A 23564-nucleotide genomic window follows, 5' to 3' on the forward strand; every position below is an offset into this window, starting at 1 on the left:
AAGGAGTTCCATGGGTGGACTGTGCATTGTGTAAAGAAATACTTCCTTTTGTTCGTTTTAAACCTGCTGCCTATTCATTTCATGTGGTGACCCCTTGTTTTTGTGTTATGAAAAGGAGTAAATAACACTTCCTTATTTACTTTCTCCACACAAGTCATTATTTTATAGACCTCTATCATATCTTATTCCCCCTCTTTTCCAAGCTGAAAAGTCCCAGTCTTATTACTCTTTTCTCATATGGAAGCTTTTCCATACTCCTTTTTCTGTACCTTTTCCAATTCCAATATATCTTTTTTGAGCTGGGATGATCAGATCTGCACACAGCATTCAAGATGTAGGTGTACCATGGTTTTATAAGGAGGCAATATGATATTTTCTATCTTATTATCTATCCCTTTTCTAATGATTCCCAACATTCTGTTTTTTGACTGCCACTGCACATTGAGTGGATGTTTTCAGAGAACTATTCAGAATGACTCCAAGATCTCTTTCTTGAGGGGGAACAGATAATTTAGAACCCATCATTTTAAATGTATAGTTGGGATTATGTTTTCCAGTGTGCATTATTTTGCATTTATCAATATTGAATGTCATCTGCCATTTTGTTGCCCAGTCACCCAGTTTTGTGTGATCCCTTTGTAACTCTTTGCAGTCTGCTTTGGACTTAACTATCATGAGTAATTTTGTATCAAATTTCACCACCTCACTTTTTACCTCTTTTTTCCAGATCACTTCTGAATATGTTGAATAGTACTGGTCCCAGTACAGACTCCTGGGGACAGCACTATTTCCTTCTCTCCATTCTGAAAACTGACCATTTATTCCTACCCTTTGTGTACTACCTTTTAACCAGTTACTGATCCAGGAGAGGACCTTCCCTCTTATCCCATTACAGCCTACTTTGTTTAAGAGCCTTTGGTGAGGGACCTTGTCAAAGGCTTTCTGAAAATTTAAGTACACTATATCCACTGGATCACGCTGTCCACCTGCTTGTTGAGCCCCTCAAAGAATTCTAGTAGATTGGTGAGATATGATTTCCCTTTACAAAAACCATGTTGACTCTTCCTCAACAAATTGTGTTCATCTATGTATCTGATAATTCTGTTCTTTACTATAGTTTCAACCAATCTGCCTGGTACTGAAGTTAGGCTTACCAGCCTGTATTGCCGGGATTGCCTCTGGAAACTTTTTAAAAAATTGGTGTCACATTAGTTATCTTGCAGTCATCTAATACAGAAGCTGATTTAAATGATTGGTTACATACCACAGTTAGTAGTTCTGAAATTTCATATTTGATTTTCTTCAGAACTTTTGAGTGGATATCCTCTGGTCCTGGTGACCTATTATTGTTTAATTTATCATTGTGTTCCAAAACCCCCTCCAATGCCACCTCAGTTTAGGACAGTTTCTGAGATTTATCACCTAAAAAGAATGGCTCAGGTTTGGCAATCTCCCTCACATCCTCAGCCTTGAAGACCGATGCAAAGAATTAATTTAGTTTCTCTGCAATACTCTTGCCTTCCTTGAGAGCTCCTTTAGCATCTTGATTATCCAGTGGCCCCACTAGTTGTTTAGCAGGCTTCCTGCTTCTGATGTACTTTAAAAAAAATTTGTTGTTACTTTTTGAGTCTTTGGTTAGCTCTTCTTCAAATTCTTTTTTGACCTTCCTAATTTTTACACTTCGGTTGCCAGAGTTTATGCTCCTTTCTATTTTCCTCAATAGTATTTAACTTCCACTTTTTAAAGGATGCCTTTTTGCCTCTATGCTTCTTTTACTTCATTTTTTTTCCCCAGAGTGGCACTTTTTTGGTCCTCTTTGTATGCTTTTTAATTTGGGGTATTAATTTAAATTGATCCTCTATTATGGTATCTTTAAAAAGTATCCATACAGCTTGCAGGGATTTCACTTTTGGGACTGTATCTTTTAATTTCTGTCTAACTAGCTTCCTGATTTTTGTGTAGTTTCCCTTTCTGAAATTAAATGCTACTGTGGTGGGCTGCTTTGGTGTTCCTCACTCCCTCCCCCCCAGGGATGTTAAATTTTATTATGTTATGGTCACTATTACCAAGCGGTTCAGCTACATTCACCTCTTTGATCAGATCCTGTGTTCCACTTAGGACTAAATCAAGAATTGCCTCTCCTCTTGTGGATTCCAGGACTAGGTGGTCCAAGAAGCAGTCATTTAAAGTGTCAAGAAACTTTATCTCTGCAGTTCATCCTGAGGTGACATGCACCCAGTCAATATGGGGATAGCTGAAATCCTCCATTATTATTGATTTAAAAAAAATTGTGTAGCCTCTCTAATCTCCCAGAGCATTTCACAGCCACTATCACCATCCTAGTCAGGTGGTTGGTAGTATCTCCCTACTGCTATATTCTTATTATTCAAGCATGGAATCACTATCCATAGAGGTTCCATGGCACAGTTTGGTTCATTTAAGATTTTTATTTCATTTTACTCTATGATTTCTTTCACATATAGTGCCATTCTCCCACAGTATGACCTATTCTGTCCTTCCAATATATTTTGTACTCTGGTATTACTGTATCTCATTGATTATCCTCATCTCACCAAGTTTCTGTGATGCCTAGTATATCAATAGCGTCATTTAATACAAGCATATTTGTAACTTCAAGCATAAGAGTAGTCCCACATCAATGGGGACTAGTCACATGCTTATAATTACACACGTGCTTAAATACCTTGTTGAATCAGGGCCATAGAGAGAGATTATTACTTCCGTGTTCTGTTACACAATGCCTTTTTATTTGCAGGTCAAAGCTGCAATGGCTTGTTTTACTGTCATATCACATATCTTTCAAAACCAGGCCTAATATACTATCCTTTCTCATCCATGCACCTGCAGTATTTCTCTCTTCCATTTGATGTCTGTTTCTCGAGACGTGTTAACCTATTTTTTTCTAAATTGAATCTCATTTTGTTTTTTTCCTCATGTTTATAATCTCTTTAGGGCCCTTTTTCATTTTTCTCCCTGTACTGGTGTTTGCAGCTCCTCCAAATTATTATTGGTTAATGTTATTAATGTATTGCCTTAATATCTCTTTTAGATAAATAAAATGCCCAATTCAATTAATTACAGTTTATTTATTCCCTTTATTTTTGGTTCTGTCAGCCAATTTTCCATCCACATTCAATCTGTAGTTCCTGTATGATACCTGTAATATCACACAATCTTTCCCTAATGCCAGTATCTGACACATTCATTGATGGTGGAGTGAGCTAAAAAATGTGAAATATTTTTCTTAAAAATCATAGTGGATTTTTTTTCTTATTTTCATTGAAGATTGAAATTTTCTGACTAAAATTTTGTAATCAGTAGGGATTCTCTCCTGCCAAGAAAATCAGGCTCAGGATGTTTGACCCTGCTTGAACTGTTTTAACTAATGAGGAGGACCTTTTCTGAATCTATTAGAAGAAAAATTAACAATGGACAAAAAAATCCCAAAATTTTACACTTTTTGTTTACTGTTGTATGCACATTTGAAGCTTTGGCCTTCTTTCCATCTAACGATATTTATTATCAATAGATAACCACCCAAAACCTCAGCCATATCCACCTTTTCACCCGCAACCAGGACGGCATAGCAATTCTGGTAAGAATATTTTATCCTAAAAATATTAGGACTAAAAACTATTTAAGTCAGATTTGTATTTATTTGCTGGATGATTCACTCTGATTGTGCACTTATTTATTAACCGTTGTAGAAATTTTTTGGTTTGCTTGTTTGTTTGTTATTTGTTTTTCATTTTTGATCAACATTCCAGGTTCATTTTTTGGAACAAGGTTACTGGGTTTGTCCAATAAAGTATATCTAGACTGAACAATTTATAAGATATTGGACCCTAAAATCATGTTGATAATCATCTTGTTTTCCTTTTCACTCCTGTTAACAAATTCAGCTGCTCCTATCCTGGGAATGGAGGGCAATGAAAATTTTGCTATTGACATGACTAGAATTTGAGCCTTCAAATAGATTCTAATGGTTGACTTTGAGGTGAAAGACAGAAAGTGGTCTCTGTGCCCAAAAGATCTGTCTCTACTTAAGGATCCTGGGGCAATGATCCTGTCCTAGGACACCATGAAAAAACAGGTCATGGAAGGGAGGGAGAACAGATCAAATTTCAGATAATTTTGAAAAAATGAATAATACTTTAATCTTACAGACAGCTTCAATGACTTAGATCTCAATGATGGGAAACCTCTACCTCCCAGGCCAGCAGGTACTGTAGGCCAATTCTGTTAAATATATCACAGCCTCTCTCATATATTCATATCCCACAGCTGCTTGGTTTTGCTTTAGCCTTTGCATCTAGCTGGTATAAGGCCAAATTCTCCTACTCTTACTCATATTGTGCAGTCTTTTGCTCTACAAATAGTACTAAAAGGTGTTGAGCAGTCTGTCCTGAAGCGAGAAATTTCTTTAAGCATATGCTTAAGTGCTTTGTTAGCTTGGACCAAGATCCTCTGCACCTTGCAGGAATAGGCCCATAATCTAGTTGAATTCAGTGGGACTACAGATTAAAGGGCTATTCAGAGGGAATACGGGTGGAAGCCTTGGGCCTATAGTGCTTTAGCCAATGGTTCCCCAGGTGACTGTCTGCCAATGGGGAATAGCCAGAGTGTTGCAGTGCTCTGGCTACTCCCCTGTCACAACCCTATGCTGGGGGCTGTTTTTTATTTGAAATTCACAACATTTTTTATAAGTAAATATCAGTATCACCCCTATTTTATTGGGGGGGGGTGTGATTAATAGTATCATTCTGAGGAAATTAAGTCAGAGGAGTGATACAATGTGCCTCTGAAAACTGAATGTTTGAGTCAGGATTAGAACCCAAGTCTCTTTACTCCCACTCCCAGGTTCTAACCAAATACCATTTTGCAGGCTGCCTTTGCATGGGATTTGTTGTTGTTGCTGTTGTTTTCCTGTGTATTAGCTGTGACTTTTCTCTAAAAGGTTTCTTCCAACAGTGAAGTTATTTCCTCTCTTCCAGGAGAAAAGGAGAGTAATTTAAATCATGGTGGAAATACTGGTCAGTAAATAAATATATCAAGATTATCTTATAGTATATTAAGACAGTATATTTAAAACCAAAAGAGTTTTAAATTATATATAAAATATGTGTATATAAGGCTCTATTTTCTTATCTGTCATAATATTATGGTTTCTGGTCCTTATATTTTTTTAAAAATGTTTTGTTTCATGCTGAAAATGAAATTAAAAAGTTGCATCAACCCTTTCTTACAGCAAATTATTGCAAACACAGTTTGATATTATGGACTAGTTTGTGTCCATTTTATGTGTGCTAAAATGAGGATGCTCTTTTGTTGCTTCTGAAGAAAATATGTTATTTCTTTCAATAGATTCTGGAGTAGTAGCTGGAGTTACATCACCTGTGATTTCTGTGCTTGTGCTGTTAGTTGTTGGAACAGTAGCTGGTTACACAGCTTACAAGAAGAAGACACTCTGTTTTAAAGCTAATGGTAAGATTTACACTAGATTTTTTGTTCTTTTTGGAACTGTGGCAGATTTTGACTGAAATAGCACTTTCTCATCTCTGGTCATATGAATTAAAACCATCTTGTACATTATTCTTGCATGTTTATATACTTGGGTGCTATTGTTTTTGTACCATAGAAAATCAGTAGCTGAAAATATGTGGACCTTCATAGGTGGATGGGCATGGAATAAGTGACTGGTATATATATCTGTTTCAGTCTTTGAGTTTGGGTAATAAAATATAGTGCACCTAGTTTAAAGAATTCATTTTACTCCACTCAAATATTTGCAAGACCTATAATTTTCAAATAGTAATTGTAACTTCATTGTTCATCTTTCTTTTTTGTATTGTAGTTGCGCAACCAATATGCTATGTGCTTCCTGGCATGGAAGACACTGTCTCTGCTCTGAAGAGTGTAGGGTCTTGAATATGTTATATTTAAAATATTTTTATTCCCAGATACAAACTTAATGAAAGGTTGAAAATTCATGGATGTGATCATCAGTATTTTGCTGTCTGATAAGAACTGCATACGTAATAGTGAATTAAATATTTAGGTGGGATTTTCAAAAGTGCTCAGAGCTGGCCTAACTTGGCTTCTGTTGAAGTCAATGGGAGTTTTACTGTTGACTTCCGTAAGAGCAGATTTTGCTTTTGAAAATCCCACTCTTAGCATTGTTATCTAGGTCTGCAAGGGATATTTGTTAACAGCATGCGTACTCGTTCCAGAGATTTGAAGTAAACCATGAAAATGATCTAATTCCTTCAAGGTCCCCAGTATCAGAAAGTGTGATGGTGGGTGGGAGTGGAAGTTGCAGTGATACAAGGCAGCTGCAACTTTGCTTGCAGCAAAGGGGCCTATATAGGAGAGCATGGTAAACCCAAAAAAGGGGCATGATTATAGCCTCAGTGCTTCCCTTGAACAGCCTCTGCCATCGGAGACCCTATAGAGCCCACACCAGGACCACTGAGAGAGGACAAAGGGTATCTGTCCTTCCCTAAGGGTAGGGAGGCGCTGTAGTAAAAGGATACTGATGTAAAGATCTGAATAAGCATCCATACCAGAATTTTTAAATTTTCTTTACAATCTTCCGTTTTAGATGGGACAACTGTGTGAGCTGGCAAGAGAGGAACTGCCCAGTGATAATGACATGATCAACCAAAGATATGTATCGCATTTATTGGTCTTCTGACTCGGCATTGTGGAATATGACTTTTTCCTTGGGCAAGAAAAAGAAAGCAGTTCAGCCCACAGACCTGCTAAACTTTCACCATTTTTTCAAACTCTGTTAGATTCTTTGGTCATCCTGAAAACAGAAAATGCCAATCTTCATTTAATGAACATTTTGCAAAGATGCCACATTTATTTTTACTTCTATTTAGTGTCATCATTCTAATTTATAGAATATTTTCCACACAACATATTGAACTACTTGTTGTTAAGATGTATTTAAGTAATATGTAGATGGATAATATAGTACAATCTGATGCACATTATACATTTGAATGTATATTTTGGTTCAGACAAAAGCTCTGTGGTAATTCCTTGATTATGCAGCTATAATATTTTTCTAAGATTAAAACTTTGTGTCTGAGCATTGGGATCTCAGATTATTAGGGAAGGGACATTGTAGTAATGTCAATATGTGTTTTGAGCCTGTATTTTTTGTATTCTCTTAATTAACTTCAAATATAAAAATGCCTTGCCACCACACAAAGCAAATAACCTCTTTATAACTGTTTCACCTTTAGATCACAGGTGAGGTAAATTTTCTTTAACTTGGTTTTAAGGAGACAAGATATTCCTTGAAAGGGGTCAGACCATCATGATGATGATTAAAGCTGCTTGATACATACTATGTTAGTGCAAAGACACAGCTTTGATGTGTTGAAGTGCTAAGAAATTTCTAAATCAGAAGGTGCAGCAGGTGAACATCCAGATAGAATGTAACTAGTCACATCTAGAAGGAAATGGTTGTTGTGTCCAAATATTAGCTTTCATTTGGCTGTCAAGGGTATAATAGCTTCAGAAAACTGCATGAATGGAATTACACGGGAGTAAAAGAGGAATAATGCAGTGGTGAATCTCTGTTTTCTTAGTTACTGCAGGTTGGATCAGATTCCATGTGAGTCAGGTGCTTGCTCTTTAAAGGGGTGGTTTTCTTACTAAAACTCTGTCACCTTATTTTAAGATGTAAAAAAAGACTCTTCTAAGGGGTGCATGTTGTGTAGCTTTTGCTGGATTTTCTTTTTTGAGTGTGCATATGCGTGTGTCAGCCCACGTGTAGGGATTCTGGGGAAGATACTGTGAAGTGCCTTCCAGGAAGAGTAAGCTGAGGAGCGTAGGAAACACAGGTTGCTTTTTTCAACTTGTATGCCTCCTGAATTCTCATGCAGTGTGGCCCCAAATAAGTCATAGCAGCCTTGGGGGTGACAATGCTGCCTACAACCCTTTCCAAGATACTCCACAGCCAGAATAGCCACTGCAAAGCTCTTTGGCCACACTGGCTCCATGCCCTGAGTTTTTACTCATCACTGGTTTTGCTTTGCTTATTGAAAGGTGCTGAGCAAGGGCATCACCCTTCCAAGGGAGCTGTGGGCGCTTGACAAGCTTGGACATTATTATTTGTGTCCTGACAGCACCTAGCAGCCCCCATCATGGACCAGGACCCTATTGTGCTAGGTGCTGTACAAACACAAAACAGAGAGATGGTCCCTCTGCCCCAATGTAGTTTAATTCAGGTCCCTGATCATGGCTTCAGGGGACCTAATTTAAGGCACCCAGGTTTGGAACAGTCCCTTGTCGTCTTTCTTGCCTGCTTTGCTCTCTACAAATAATAATAATACCCCCCAGTCCTCCAGCAAACAACACTGTAGAGATGGGGGAGGGGATTTTATGGCTTCTCCCCTAACCCTTGTACCGAGAGCAATGGGAAAGAAGAATTTTTTTGGGGGGTGCGAGGGGGTGTAGTTTAAAGGTCTCAGTGAAACACACAAGCCAAATGCTCTGGAGCCAGGTCACAGGGCCTCAGAATTGGTTCCCCCCCACCCCCCATTACAGCAGGGCGGGGGTCGGTCTGTGGGCTCGTGGAGGGGGGGGTGTCCCTAGCAGAGGACACGAGGCGAGCGCGCAGCCAAAGGGGGGGGGGGGGGGCGGTTGGACTCTAGCGCAGCCAACAGCCGCAGCCAATCGCGGCCGGGCGGGCACCGCTGGAGGGGGGCGCAGGCTCAGCCCCGCTCCAGCTGCTGCTGCACCTCCCCCCTCCCGCGCCCGTGGCTGGCACTAGTGGCGTGGCGGCGCGTGAGCGGTCACCTAAGCTGAGCGCAGCAGCCGAGCGGGGCGGGGGCGGCCGGGCTGCCCGGCGAGTGGCTGCGCAAAGGGCAGCTGGAGGAGGACGCGCGCGGGCTGCCTCTGCCTGCGGTGAAATCGGCCAGGGGGGCGGGCGCGCGCGCGCGCGCGTGTGTGTGTGTGGGTGGGGGGAGTCAGGCGCGCACGCTGGAGCCAGATGGTCGCGGGCTTTGTCCCCTGCCAATGACACCGCTGCTGCGGGGGCCGAAGGGCGCGTGACTTGGTAATTCACCGTCCGTCCGTCCGTCCTGCTGTGAGTCGGAGTGACTCCCGCCAGCTGCAAGAAAGAGGCTAATTCCCAGTCCCGGCTGGGGATTTGTCCACGCCTACTGGGATCCAGGGACAGTGGCTGGGGTTGTTGCTGCTGCTGCCGCCGGTGGCTTGACCCCCTGCCCCACACCACCAGCCGCCTAGCTTAGCCTAGCCTTCTGGCGTGAAAGGATGGCTGGTGAGTAGGTTTTCTCTCGCTCTCTCACTGGCGATCTTGTTCATTAACGGGGCTGCATTTGATTTTCTAGCCCTTTGTCTTGCCTAGAGACCCCGCAGTGTGGTAGATCTGTGTAGGGGGCTGGGATAGTTATTTTTTTCCCCTTTGGGTTTAGGATGCATGTTTATTTCACAATATTTCTCTTGATAAAGACAATGTAATTTAGTGGGCACAGTATTTGCTCACAATAGAATCATGCTGTGCTGTAATTAGTAGGGCCGGATTAGGATTTAAACCATCTGGGTGCTAGGAGCTAAACTCATTTATCTATTACATATGTAAATATAAAGTCCCTTACCTGCCTTTCCAATGGATATTTCAAATGTTCACGAGGTTATGTTTGATGTAAAAGTGTACTTACAGACTTCCGTGATCTCGATGTGGATGAAGAAAAGCTTTTCATTTTATGCTGCTCACAATGACATTTGTATTGTTATGAATAGCCCTCCAATTAAGAAAAAGCCTCGTGGTTGGTTATCGTAATACCGGACGTGCCTGGGTTTCATTTTCCTGCCTGCTTATTCCCAGGATTTCTGTGGTATACAAGTTGTGGGGAAAAGGTTACTCAACACTGCTAAAAACTGATTCCTCTGACCAATTAAGAAGCATTACTGAGGGCTCTGAAGGAAATTCCACTGAGTTCTGGACCACAAATATAGTGGGAGTGGTGTGAAACCTTGAGTGTTGGGAATCATATGTGGAAGGAATTGTGAGGAAGGAAGACATAAATTGGAAAAGAAATCCTTATTAGTCAAGATAAAGAGTTATGCAGATGTCTTATTGAGTTGACTTTGGTTTTGGTAGCATGCTGAACTGTAATTTGTGGAAATCTAATGATGTACTGCATGGGCTCCTCTTACCTATCCCTCCAAAGACAGAATTTCCAGTAGCTCCATGGTCAAGTTTAGTAATTAATTAATATATTAAAATCCTGGGACTAATGTGGAGTGCTGTAGAATTACGGTTAAATGAGTGTCAAAGCAGTTACCTTATATTATTTTATTTGGCTTTCATCGTGATCATTGATCATATTCAAAATCATGAGTTCCTGGCTAACAGTTCTGTGATTAGAAGACCATACCTCACTTTGCAGTTGAAAATAAATACCATTCAATAGAAGTCACATGGTTTGAGACACAATTACTACTGTTACCTTGAGGGAATTATGGAAAACAAAACAATATTTAATGATTTCAAAAAACTAAATAACTATAGATTTGCCTCACTGTACAATTTGATCATTTTCTGATCAGACTGACAAATGTGTCCAAGTCAGAGTTCAGGTGAGAGTCTGTTCAGTTGTTGGACAATGTTAGACCCTGATCCTGCAAACACTTACCTAACTGCATAACATTAAGCAGATGACTGCTTGCAGTGTTGTTGTAGCCGAAGAACAGTTCTGCCTAAGCTCAAAAGTTTCTCTCTTTCACCAACAGAAGTTGGTTCAATAAAAAGGGATGAATCACCTGCTTAAAGTTGAGCAGTTAGATAAATGTTTGCAGGTGCCAGACCTTAGTGGTTATCCTTAAGAACATAATATGAAAATGGCCACACTAAGTCAGACCAATGGTCCATCTAGCCCAGTATCCTGACTTCTGATAGTGGCCAGTACCAGATGCATCATAGGGAATGAAAAGAAAAGGGCAATTATGGAGTGATCTGTCCCCTGTCATCCAGTCTCGGCTTCTGGCTGGATGATGCTCAGAGCAAGGGGTTGCATCTCTGATTATCTTGGCTAATAGCCACTGATGGACCTATCCCCCACGAACTTATCTAATTCTTTTTGAACCCAGTTATACTTTTGGCCTTCACAGCATCCCCTGGCAGTGAGTTCTACAGGTTGCCTGTGTGTTGTGTAAAGAAGTGCTTTCTTTTTGTTCATTTTAAGTCTGCTGCCTATTAACGCAAGAACAAGGGCTCACTGATGAAATTATATGAAAGGGTAAATAACACTTCCCTGTTCACTTTCTCCACACCATTTATGATTTTATAGACCTCTGTCATAACTACTCTCTGGTTTTTGTAGGCCTCACAGCAATGTTTCCCAAGCCTAATCATTATTGCTTCCATTGTCAACATGAAACTCAACATGGACTACAACACCGAGGAAGCAGTGCTACCTCTTTATGTGGTTTTATATGAGAAGGGATGATGTGGGAAGCTAAGGGGTTGCTGGTCCTCAGAAGAGGCTGTAGCAGAAGTTACAAGGAAACTAAATATATCTAGATTGCAATGAATGGGCATAATGGATAGAACACCACTAAGAACATAAGCTTGACATGAACACTCTCTATCCTTGCTTTCTGGTTACAGAACCATAGAAGATTAAGGATGGAAGGGACCTCAGGAGGTCATCTAGTCCAACCTCCTGCTCAAAGCAGGACCAACCCCAACTAAATCATCCCAGCCAGGGCTTTGTCAAGCTGGGCCTTAAAAACCCCTAAATATGGAGACTTCACCACCTCCCTAGGTAACCCATTCCAGTGCTTCACCATCCTCCTAGAGAAAAAGGTTTTCCTAATATCCAACCTAGACATCTCCCTCTGCAACTTGAAACCATTGCTCCTTGTTCTGCCATCTACCACCACTGAGATCAGCCTAGCACCATCCTCCCTGGAACCTCCTTTTAGGTAGTTGAAGGCCGCTATCAAATCCTCCTCCCCCCCCTTCTCTTACGCAGACTAAATAAGCCTGTTCCCTCAGCCTGTCCTCATTAGTTATGTGCTCCAGCCCCCTAATCATTTTTTGTTGCCCTCCTCTGGATTCTCTCCAATTTGTCCACATCCTTTCTGCAGTGAGGGACCCAAAGCTGGACACAGTACTCCAAATGTGGCCTCACCAGTGCTGATAGAAGGAAATTTATACTTCCCTCGATTTGCTGGCAGTGTTCCTACTAATGCATCCCAATATGGCATTTGCCGCCTTGGCAATAAGGGCACGCTGTTGACTCATATCCAGCTTCTTGTCCACTGTAACCCCCAGGTCCTTTTCTGCAGAACTGCTACTTATCCAGTCAGTCACCAGTCTGTAGCGGTGCATGGGATTCTTCTGTCCTAAGTGCAGGACTCTGCACTTAGTCTTGTTGAACCTCATCAGATATTTTTTTGCCCAGTCCTCCAATTTGTCTAGGTCACTCTGTATCCTATCCCTAGCCTCCAGGGTATCTTAGAGTCATCTGCAAAGCTGCTGAGGGTGCAATCCGCCCCATCCTCCAGATCATTAATGAAGATGTTGAACAAAACCGGTCCCAGCACCGACCCCTGGGGCACTCCACTTGCTGTCGGCTGCCAATTAGACATTGATGTTGATTACTACCCGTGGAGCCTGATGATCTAGCCAGCTTTCTATCTAATAGTTCATTCATCCAACACATACTTCTGTAACTTGCTGGCCAGAATACTATGTGAGACTGTATCAAAAACTTTGCTAAAGTCAAGGTATATCATGTCCTCCACTTTCCCCACATCCACAGAGCCAGTCACCTCTTCATAGAAGGCAATCAGGTTGGTCAGGCATGACTTGCCCTTAGTGAATCCATGCTGACTGTTCCCGATCACCTTCCTCTCCTCCAAGTGCTTCAAAATGGATTCTTTGAGGGCGTGCTCTATGATTTTTCTGGGGACTGAGGTGAGGCTGACTGATCTGTAGTTCCCTAGTTCCTCCTTCTTCCGTTTTTTAAAGATGGGCACTATATTTGCCTTTTCCCAATTGTCCAGGATCTCTCCTGAGCACTACTAGTTTTCAAAGATAATGACCAATGGCTCTGCAATCACATCAGTCAACTCCCTCAGCACCCTCGGATGCATTGCATCCAGCCATATGGACTTGTGCATGTCCAGCATTTCTAAATAGTCCTGAATCTGCTCTTAGACCACTGGGGGCTACTCACCTCCTTCCCATATTGCGCTGTTCGGTTCCCAGTCTGGTAGCTGATCTGGTCTGTGAAGACTGAGGCAAAAATAATATTGAATACTTAAGCTTTTTCCACATCATCTGTCACTACGTTGCCTCCCCCATTCAGTAAGGAGCCCACACTCCCTGACCACCTTCTTGTTGCTAACATATCCGTAGAAACCCTTCTTGTTACCCTTCATGTCCCTTGCTAGCTGCAACTTTAATTGTGCTTTTTCCTTCCTGATTTCACTACTGTGTGCTCGAGCAGTATTTTTATACTCCTCTCTAGTCCTCTCTCCAAGTCCTCTGATATGGTGCAACACGAGCACCAGCCTTGGAAGACCAGGAGGAGCTAAAGAACTTCTGAATGGGGCAGGACATTGCTATTATCTCTATGCAGAATTTGGCCCTGCACTACTGTGGAAGTACACTTGGATACGAGCTGTAGTATACAGGTACAATTTACTAGCACATGTTTGGTGGGGGCTAGTTGATCATTTGACCTGTTGTTCTAGAGGTGTGTGTATAACAATAAATGAAGACTGGCAGAGAGAGGCATGTGTTTGTTTGCCGTAAATATGTCCAAGAAGTAACATATGTAGGGCCATACCAAATTCATGGTTCGTTTTGATCAGTTTCACAGCCATAGGGTTTTAAAATGAGTCAATTTCACATTTTCAATTTCAATTTTCACAATTTCACATACATCTGAAATTTCACCGTGTGATAATGGACCAAAAGGAGGTCATGGGGGGGTCGCGGGGTTGCCACCATCACTTCTGTACTGCTTTCAGAGCAGGCACAGAGATTCCTGCAGCAGGAGGAGATTCCTGGAGGTGGAGGTGAGTCTGATCTGTCCTGTGCTGCTGGGAGTGCCCCAGTTGGGGGCTCCTAGCTACTACTCCTGGCTGGGCTGGGAGGAGACGGGATTTCCTCTTCCCCTGCATGGCTGATCTTGTGGAGGGAGATCAGACCCACCCCCGGGTACCTCCCTTGGCTGGAGGAAGTGCCGTGGCTGCTGTTTTCAGAGCCTACCTCTGAAGGAGTGCAGAAGTGTGGGGGCCCTGATCTGGGCAGTTGGCGGGGGGATGAGCCGGGCAGCTGAAGGGCGTGATCCAGGCAGCTTGGAGTGGGAGAGTGATCTGGGCACCCTGTTTGTGTGTATGGAGAGGGTCTATGGTTGATCTATGGTTACACCACCCACTCTGGTACTCGGGGCCCCTGACCCCTGAGTTTGAGAGAGGTGGGTGGCTAATGTCATCTGAGACCAGCTAGCTCCCTCCCTCCCTTCCTGCTGTGGGATGATCAGATTCATTGTGGCTTTGTTCTCCTTTGTGCCTTTACAAACTTTGCTATCAGTTACCAGAGGGGGAAGAAATTGTTCCATTTGGTGCAAAACTGTAGGGAATTGCGACATTCCAGGTGAGGTCTTGATTTAAGTCTTTAAAAACCAAGCTCCTTCCCATCCCCAAACCCAGCTGATCTGTCCCAGATGACACCTTGTGGGGGTGGAGGAAGGGCAGAGCCAGGCATGCCTCCCAGTTTCCCACACACAGATGGGGGCCCCCTAAAGATATGCATGGCTTCCCCCAGGGCTTAAATTCTCATAGATTATTTTACGGAGGGCCCCCTCCTCCATTTGGGGTTCTGGGGCTTGGGGCTTCTGCCTTGCAGGAGGCACTGGGGCTCCCACAGGTTTCAAAATATTTATCACAGCTCTGCTCTGGACGGCTCTGGCTGAATTTAAGCTCTGACTGCCCCTAACCTGGAGTATCTCACAGAGGGAGAAGCTACAGAGCTGCTTACATCTGTGCTGCATTGAGAGCTAGACTCTGAAGGCAGCAGCTGCAGAGCTTCCTGCATGGAAGGTACCTGGAGGTGGGTCTGACCTCCCCCTGAGAGTGGTGGTGGGGGGGGAGACGAAGCCCTGCCACTCCCCCTCTCCTCCAATAGCTAGATTTCACAGGGGACGTCTGATTTCATGGCTCCTGGCCTGTTTATCATGGCCATGAATTTGGAAGAGCCCTAAACATATGGGTTTAAATGCAAATGGGGCTTCCCCAACTTTGATGGTGCTATTGATGGAACTCCCTCATCCTTTCTTCTCTGCCTACCACAGACGGCACAGAAATACATTATGTAAAAATGCCAAAAGCTTAAACCTACCTTGATTGGCTGAACAAATTGCATGATTCTGAGCACAGTATGGCCATTTATTCCTTCCCTAATAAGATATACCCCCTCAGGTTCATGCCTGCTAATTTTTGACCATAGAAAAGAGCACCACCTTGATTGCCCTGTTGCTCCATATTCTGAGCACTGTTCTAAGTTTACTGAGAGATTTTTGCTTGAATTGGTTTGTGGAAAGCAAAAGCCATGGATAAGTAGCACAAGAACTTGCTTATCTCACAGAACTATATTGTTACCAGGTCCCACACTGTATTGCCATGACCTTTCCAGTACTTCAGTTTATTTTTACTGTCCTTTTTAAATTACCATCTATCACAGCATTTCCAAGTCATTTACTAAAGTTCTTTAAGTGGTCAGGAAACACTCTGGTTTGTTTCAGCATGCTTTGCTTCTTCAGGTAATGTAGTAAGTTTTAGATTAAAACCAATGACCCATAGTTATTTGCCAAGTGGGCCATAGTTGTTTATTTCATATCCGTATAATGTTTTTTACCTCTCCTGACTTTGATCTTGTACATACAGTTGTTTTATGTAGAAAAGCAAAAGCAAACTTCCTTACAATATGTACATCTGTATATTTATCTGATGACATGAAGTTACATTAAACTTAAAGCTGACTAAATCCTGTCTTTATCTCATTTGACCCAACTCCATGTATATTATCTTTAGAATTCCACAGCTTGAAAACCATTATTTAGTGTGAACAGGCTTTATGATAGCTTTTTCTATAAAGTAAGGCACAATGTTTTGATGAGCGCAAAGTTCTGTAAAACTATTTTATTATCATTACAATTCTTAATGATAGGACACTTCAAAATATGCAATATAAGTTGATCTTAGATGCTACCACCCCTGGATTCCAGAACTGAAGGCCAAACTCTGCTTGCTTTAGTACCTTGACAAGTCCATAGAAGTCAGTGGATGCAACCTGGTGCCATTGTATTTAATGGCAAAATTGACTTCCTTAAGGCCAGGATTTTACCCAATAGGGCTACTTGAATGGATAAATATTCAGAAACTGGCTCTTAATTTTAAACATAATAATTGAATACAGTATGAAAGTTCTTCAGGGTTATCATAAAAATAAAGTCATGTTATTTACAAATGAATACAAATTCTAAATTAGGAAGCTATCCAAGCTGTGCTTCCTACATGAAAAAGGTACATCATTTTATTGCTACTTTGAAGAATTTCTTGTTTCTTTTATTATTAAACCTGTTACCCCATATGGACCATTCATGGATTAGTGGTGTTCCTGTGTGATTTTTAAAGTAGCAAGCATATGTTTCTTGTTTGCATCAACAATATTTTAAAGTGGTATGATTTTAATCAGTAGTTTGTTTGATTGCTTCTGTTGTTGTTTGCCATATTGAAATAGACATAACAGATGTATCCCAAAATACAATTATCAAAACAGAATATGGGCTTCTTATTTGAAAGGAGTAAAAAAGATGTTAGAGATGTTACTGTTTATAATGTAGTTGATTCTATTGTAGCTCTTACTACAAGTCTGGTTTTGAATATAAAGAGCATGAAAATATGCCTGAGGTATAAGTTGCCATCCCAACTGGCTGAGTTATTTGATGAGTCACTTATCTGTTTTTAGATGTATTGTGTAAATATTCAGGTCTGGTAGCTAGAAGCATTTAAAAAGCAATAAGAAAATTATATGTTTTATCTTTGTGGTTCTTTTTTAAATAGTATTTTGAGATTTAAACTCCCACTCATTTCATGGTTAGTGTCTGTGTTAAGAAAAGTACATTTCAGTTTGGTTTTAGTTCCCCCCAGTATTTGTTTAGTTATATTTTTGATCAAAAGTGCCCTTGGCATATATTTACTGTAATATAAGAAATGTATCTATCTTAAGTCTCCATCTTTTCCTTCTGAAAGCTTCATCTGTTACTCATTGCTAAAGCAGCCTTCTCATCCATTGCTGATTTTTTGTTTTGTATAAATGCCTGACCTATACGTGAGTCATCTTTACCTATAGTGATTTTTCCAAAAATGTTTACAAGAGCACTTGCATCGACACAGCAATCTATTTGAACAGTTCCACTCTGGATCTAACATTGGGCACAGCTTTATTTAAGTTCAAAGTATCTTTAATTGAATATTAATTAAATGAAAATGCTTGTTTGGAGATTTAAAAAAAAAAAAAATTAAACTGTGGATAGCCCTAAAGAGACTACAGGATGTGAGCTTTCATTATTCCCAGCCTTACTGCCATTTGGAGCACTCATAACTTGTTTGGAAGATTGTATCTTAATGTCAGAAGGTCCAGAGAAATCCACATTTAACAATCTCTTGTTCTTCGCTTGCTTTTTCTTAGAAAGCACTATCAGAGATATCCTCGTTAAATTATTTTAATCATCTGTAGTAGTGATTCACTTATGCTACACCATCATTTACTTTTGTGCTGGCCTACTAATAATCTGATATTGGAGGCTGGGTAGCTTCAATTTAATTCAGACTAGATAAAGCAGAGATTTTTGGGTTGCTTCTGGTCTGATAATTCTCTTGAGCTATAGGGAACTAGTTTAAAGAAAATCAGTCAAGAAACTTTGTAGTGTATATTGTGTCCCAGCCTGTATTTTGTCAAATAAAAGCAAGAAGGCTATGGGAAAGAAAAAGAAATGAAGGTTAGAGCCTTGTCCTCTCCTGGACAATTGTGAAAAACCTAGAACAATTTCCTGCTTGTTAGAAGACGTTAAAACATTTCTAAATAAAAAGCTTATGCCATGAAGGTAAGTGTTTGGGAGTAACTGTGGTGTAGGGTTATGCCCCTCCACTTTGCTACCTTACAGTTGAGGGAGCTATGATCCAATGTACTAACCCATTGTGCAATATATGGTGCCCTCAATTCCCATTAATATCAAGACTTAAGTTAATAGAAATCAGATGATCTCAACATTTTGCAGAATCAGGCCTCCTGAGCATAAAGAGTGTAACATTCTAATGTTGCTTACAGGTGGCTGGGCAAAGTTTGGGCAAGGGCCCCGGTGTGCTGCCCATACAAATCAGCCAATGGAGCTCATCTGACGCTGGATGGGGGAGTGCATACTACTCTCTTGAGGAATTCTGACTAAAACAACCAGAATACTTCTGGTGACTCAGGTCTGGATGTCCAAGGGGGAGATGAGAATACTTAGTAGGATTGAACTCCGAGTCTAATGAATCTGATCATGACTGCTGCCTGTGCAAAGGCACAAGGGGAAGTGGGGATCTTGTGAACCCATGTCTCTTCTGCACTGAACTGACCTAAATGTTCTGGGTTTTAATGATTATTTTAAATTTGTAATTTGGTTGTCTAGGAACAAAGTGACCAACTTGCTCCGGTCACACTGAAGTGGGGTAGATGCTGATACTGTACAATACGGAAGTTAGACAGAGGCTGATGCTTCTCAGGCCATCATAATGAGTTTTACATGCATGTTTTTATCTCTTCCATTTGGGATTGCTGCAGCTCTCTGCTGTGGTACATCTGTACCATATAAATTTGCCCCTGAATTTTGCTACATGTAATACCTACTCTCAATTTTTTATTTTTGTTTTCTGACAGTGATTTCAGTATTTTTTTTCCTAGCCTGTAAAGCTGTTAGCTTCAAAATACATTTTGAGCTGCTTTATCTATACAGAGCAAATAGAGTCTTCTGTCAACTTCTGTTTGTTTAGCAGTTTTCAGTACACCAATCAGTTTGTTTTAAAGCATTACATCTTTAGAGTATGTTGCTGATATTGGGTAGAAATCATCAATAAATGTATTTAATTAAAAATTAAACACATGTTGGTATCAAAATCTTTTTACCATTTAATTAGTACTATATTCCTGTAGAACAGCTTGCTTCACCCAGTGATGCTGGTTTGGCCCAGAGCTGTTAATATAGTACCATGCTTCAGAGCAATTGCACTAGAGAGAATCTCCTTGAGAAAATATGCGATTGCTGGTATAATTTGCTTGTGCATAATTGCTTGTGCTTTCAAGTGGTGGGGTTGATTTAAGAATGATTCCAAACCAAATATTGACCGAAGATATCCAACAACTTGTAGAGCTCAGTGGAATCCTCCATTTCTGGCTGACCCAACAACCATTTTCTGGTCAATTGTGTGGCCTAGTGAGCCCAGCCATGCTGGCTAGTGGGTGGCTCATGCTCAGAAAGATGCCAGTCACCTACCGGCTGTGCGATTCTAGCTTTCCCCTAGGCAACCTTAACAACAGCATTCCTGTTAGAAAGCAAAAACATATTGTTATGCAAGCTTGTTTATTAATAGGTTTTCACCAGCAGGCAGACATCCTGGAATAATGATGCAGATGTGAGCTCAGTAAATAAAATAACCAACTCCGTTTGTTACTGCAAGAAGGTGCAGACAGCTTGCCTCCTCCAGTTGGTTTTGTAGCAGTTTTATTTCCCTCAGGGGCAAGAAACACAGGCATGGCCCTGAACATCTTATCAGAGTTATTTCCTGAAATGGGGCTTTCCATCCGAGAGGAGCTACTCCTGTTAGGGGCTATATGTAGGTATGCCAGAGTACACCTACTTACCTGCCTGCCTGATAACTCTGTTACATTATTCTTCTCTTTATCCTTTTTGCATATTGGTTTGATTCAGGAAGGTCACAAAAAATAGATGGATTTAGCAATTTCTTGTCCTCCTGCCTTAACAACATGCAGCAGTGTGTTTTGTCAGTGATAATGACATGAGTGAGGGAATTTACCTAATCAGTTGGATTATACTGTAAACAATATTATTTGAATGAAAAATCTAAACATTTATTACAGGTAAGCTGGCATGATTTGGCAATGGGGTTATGTGACAACACATGGGAAATGATTTGTTTATAAATCAATTTAAGGTTATTTCACACACTCATAGCAGATACTAGCTTAAATTAGGAGGTTAACAAAAAAACAAATCCACACATTCTGCAGATGTTTGCCTGGAATTCTCTATTCAGTTTTCTGTCTTTTGGTAGGGCTTGGGAAGGGGGGAAAGAGCTTATCTTAGAGAGTGCAGGCTCTTATAAGCTATAGCCTGTTTGTTAGCTGGAGGAGAAGACAGATGGTGAAATGCTGCCATGAATGCTAATATTACATAAGTAAAATAACCATTCTAAATATTTATTCGCAGTAGCAGATCAGGCATTTGTGACCCTTGGTACTGATGATGTTTATTGCCAAGGAGCTTTGGTTCTTGGGCAGTCCTTGAGGAATCACATGACATCTAGAAAGCTGGTCATACTAATAACACCACAGGTCTCCAGTGTGATGAGGTAAGAATTCACAAATTCTCAGCGGTAGTGTATTTTTCGTATTATCATTTGCAAACAGGACTTCTATTGAATTTCTTGCCATGACAGAATTACAAATAACATTAAAAACACAATAGATTTAACTCATACCTTAGCCTCTTGCTGTTCAGAGAAACTAATCCCAAGGTTTTAAACAATGATTAGTAATTTTTGGGTGTCCCAATTTTTTATTTCCAAAAAAAACCCCAGCAGCATATCCTCCTAAAAATGAGGCTTCTTTAAGATGTCACAAGTCGGGCACCTAAAATTACTAATCACTTGAAAATATTGGCCTAAGTCTCTGGTGGTAGAACATATAAAGAGGATTTTTTTTAAAACACATTACTACTTTTGGTCTGATTCCACAGCCATTCTGTGTGCAGAACTCTCTCATCTAATAAATGAGTTGGATCAGGCCTGGACAGCAGTATAGTGGGAGACCCAGTTGCTGCAGGACATGGTGCAGGTCAATCAGCAGATGGTAATCTTCTCTCTTAGTACTGAACCAGTGCTGCAGTACACTGCTGAAGGCGCCATCTTTTCAATGGGATGTAAAATAGAACACCACAGACTTCAATTGTTACACCTACTTATACTGGGTCTGAGCTTGGCTTTGTGTGCAGTTTGGGAACAGTGCACATTGCTGATTCTGAATGCTGTGTGGTGGTGATTGTAAAGCAGGGGGCAAGTTTTCCCATTTTGCTGCAGGTTAGATGCACTGTTAAGTCCATGCTTCCAGAATTTTTAAGTGCAGGTCAAATCAGAACAGTATATTATCCCAGAATAAGACTCTTAAGATATTGATCACACGCATTTTAGAGCTGGATGGAATTTTTTCATCTAATGAAGTTTTTTGTTGAAAATTTTCTCCATTTATTTTCCACTTATCGACCAGAATAATATTTTCAAATGCACTTAAATGACTTGGGAACCTAAATCTCAATGGAAGTTATAAATGTTGATTGATGATTATAATAAACTTCAGTATTGTTTAGAAAAGTTCTGTGAGTGATATGAACATACACTTCATTTTGAGAGGGCTTGAAGCAATAGTAAAATATATATCTCATATTTTAAGAGGTATAACTGAGGACAAATTTATCTCAACAGGTACAGAGAGGTGCAAATAGCTATACAGGCAAGGTCTACTACACCCTGGGGAGGGACCATGGACTACAGAAGTGGCAAGTGGTGTTTCTTCTGCCTAGCTGTGCAGTGAGAGGGCAGCTTTGCTGTCCAATTGGCAAATGCTATAATAGGGGTGCAATGAAAATGTGAGAGTCCTAGTCATACCACCTCCCCATCCAGAACCAACCACTTCTTGTGATGCACTGGCCCTTAGTAGAAGGGAGGTAACTTCCAGGGCAGACTTTTTGTTTACAGGGACCAGGCATCTTGGTTTATACTCTAGTTTGTGTGTTGCTTTGTTTTTGTTTTGTTTTGATTTTAAACAGGTACTGAGTGCCAGTTATCTTCATGTCAGAATTTTTGTCCTATGTTTAACTGAAGAAATATTTCTCAATTCTGTTGTTCCTGTTTGTTTCTTGCATTGTCAGGGCTATCCTCTGCAGCGTGTTTGATGAGGTGATTGAAGTGGACGCAATTGATAGTGCTGATTCAATGCACTTGGCTCTGCTGGAGAGGCCAGAGCTGGGTGTAACCTTCACCAAACTTCACTGCTGGACTCTCACTCAGTACAGCAAATGTGTCTTTATGGATGCAGACACTTTGGTGAGTAGAGAGTGGTAATCATGTTGCTAGGATCCTGAGTGATGTTAAAGATAGCTAGCTGGCTGGGTTCTGTTATACAAATCCCATCAGCATAAGGTGCCCCAAAGATCAAAAGAGTTTGTGCTGAAATACAGTCACATGTTTAACTGGCTGTCCAGTACAAATTATGGCCATGATCCCACAGAGAGAATCCCATGGGCCATCCCCTACACTTAAGCAGTTCATTTTTCAGGAGCAGGGCCTATTTTAGTTGGGTCAGTTTATTATTTATATTAGAAATAAAGCTAAATAATTGAATATTCATCTCTGGATCTGAAAAACATTTTTATGAGCTGTGATACTATACTGTGTGTTGTATTTACGAAAAAGGGGAGATATTCAGGGGAAGTGGGGTTTTTATTGAATCTTTCCTTTTGTGGTAAATAAATGTATTTATTCACTATTTATCTGATTTATAATTTTATATAAAAGAGTACCTATCCCATGCAATAGACTTCCCGTAACCCTAAAAAATTCAGGCCGGATGCTCTGCTAATGCAATGTAGCATCTCTCCATTGACTTTGAAGAAGCTATGCAGAATTTCAACAGCAGAGGATCTGGTTCTCAGTGTTATAGTATAAACTGAGCAGTCTTTCCTGCTTCAAAGCTCTAAAAAAAGGAAACAGGCAAACAAAAATACCAGCCAAACGGTTCCTAAAATAAACCCAAACAATATTAAAAAAATGAACTAGTGCTCCACTCAACCATCCCCAGAGTCCATGCCAACCCGGATCTTTCAGACGCAGAGCTTTCACTACCTCTTATTACACTTGTTCAAATAGATGGGCTCTGCAGCATACCCAGAAGGACCCCTTCTCTACTCATCCCTCCCCCCACCTAAAATATAAAAATGTACCATCAAGGCCTGCTACACCCTGAGGTGTAAAAGTGTTGTTCTCCTTCTTGCACTAGGCTATTTTGAGAGCCTTGTAGTTTAAACCTGGTGATCATGTTGTAAATTCATTGTGGTCACTGTTTTGCCTTAACAATATTTATAGTTTTCCTTTAATTTCTATCTTATCAACTAACAAATGAAAGTTTGATCCCAGCTTCCTTTGTGCTGTCA

At 40.7% G+C, this 23564-nt stretch overlaps 2 protein-coding genes across 2 annotated transcripts in view; both read left to right on the top strand.

Annotated features, from left to right (window-relative positions):
• Window positions 1–6877, top strand: part of LOC137149849 (glycoprotein Xg-like) — a 28539-nt gene extending 21662 nt beyond the window's left edge. The window contains exons 4-8 of the mRNA XM_067543465.1: window positions 3551–3616; window positions 4188–4244; window positions 5016–5054; window positions 5386–5505; window positions 6623–6877. Of these exons, the coding sequence (XP_067399566.1) occupies window positions 3551–3616; window positions 4188–4244; window positions 5016–5054; window positions 5386–5505; window positions 6623–6639 (299 nt within the window). The 3' untranslated portion in view covers window positions 6640–6877. The remainder of the gene's footprint in view (window positions 1–3550; window positions 3617–4187; window positions 4245–5015; window positions 5055–5385; window positions 5506–6622) is intronic.
• A 2127-nt stretch (window positions 6878–9004) lies between these two features.
• GYG2 (glycogenin 2) overlaps window positions 9005–23564 on the top strand; it is a 32146-nt gene continuing 17586 nt past the window's right edge. Inside the window, exons 1-3 of the mRNA XM_067543466.1 lie at window positions 9005–9319; window positions 20568–20709; window positions 22284–22458. Of these exons, the coding sequence (XP_067399567.1) occupies window positions 9313–9319; window positions 20568–20709; window positions 22284–22458 (324 nt within the window). The 5' untranslated portion in view covers window positions 9005–9312. The remainder of the gene's footprint in view (window positions 9320–20567; window positions 20710–22283; window positions 22459–23564) is intronic.

Source organism: Emydura macquarii, unplaced genomic scaffold (assembly GCF_026122565.2).
Source record: "Emydura macquarii macquarii isolate MOO-44397 ecotype Brisbane River unplaced genomic scaffold, CSIRO-AGI_Emac_v2 contig_860, whole genome shotgun sequence".
NCBI lineage: Eukaryota > Metazoa > Chordata > Testudines > Chelidae > Emydura > Emydura macquarii.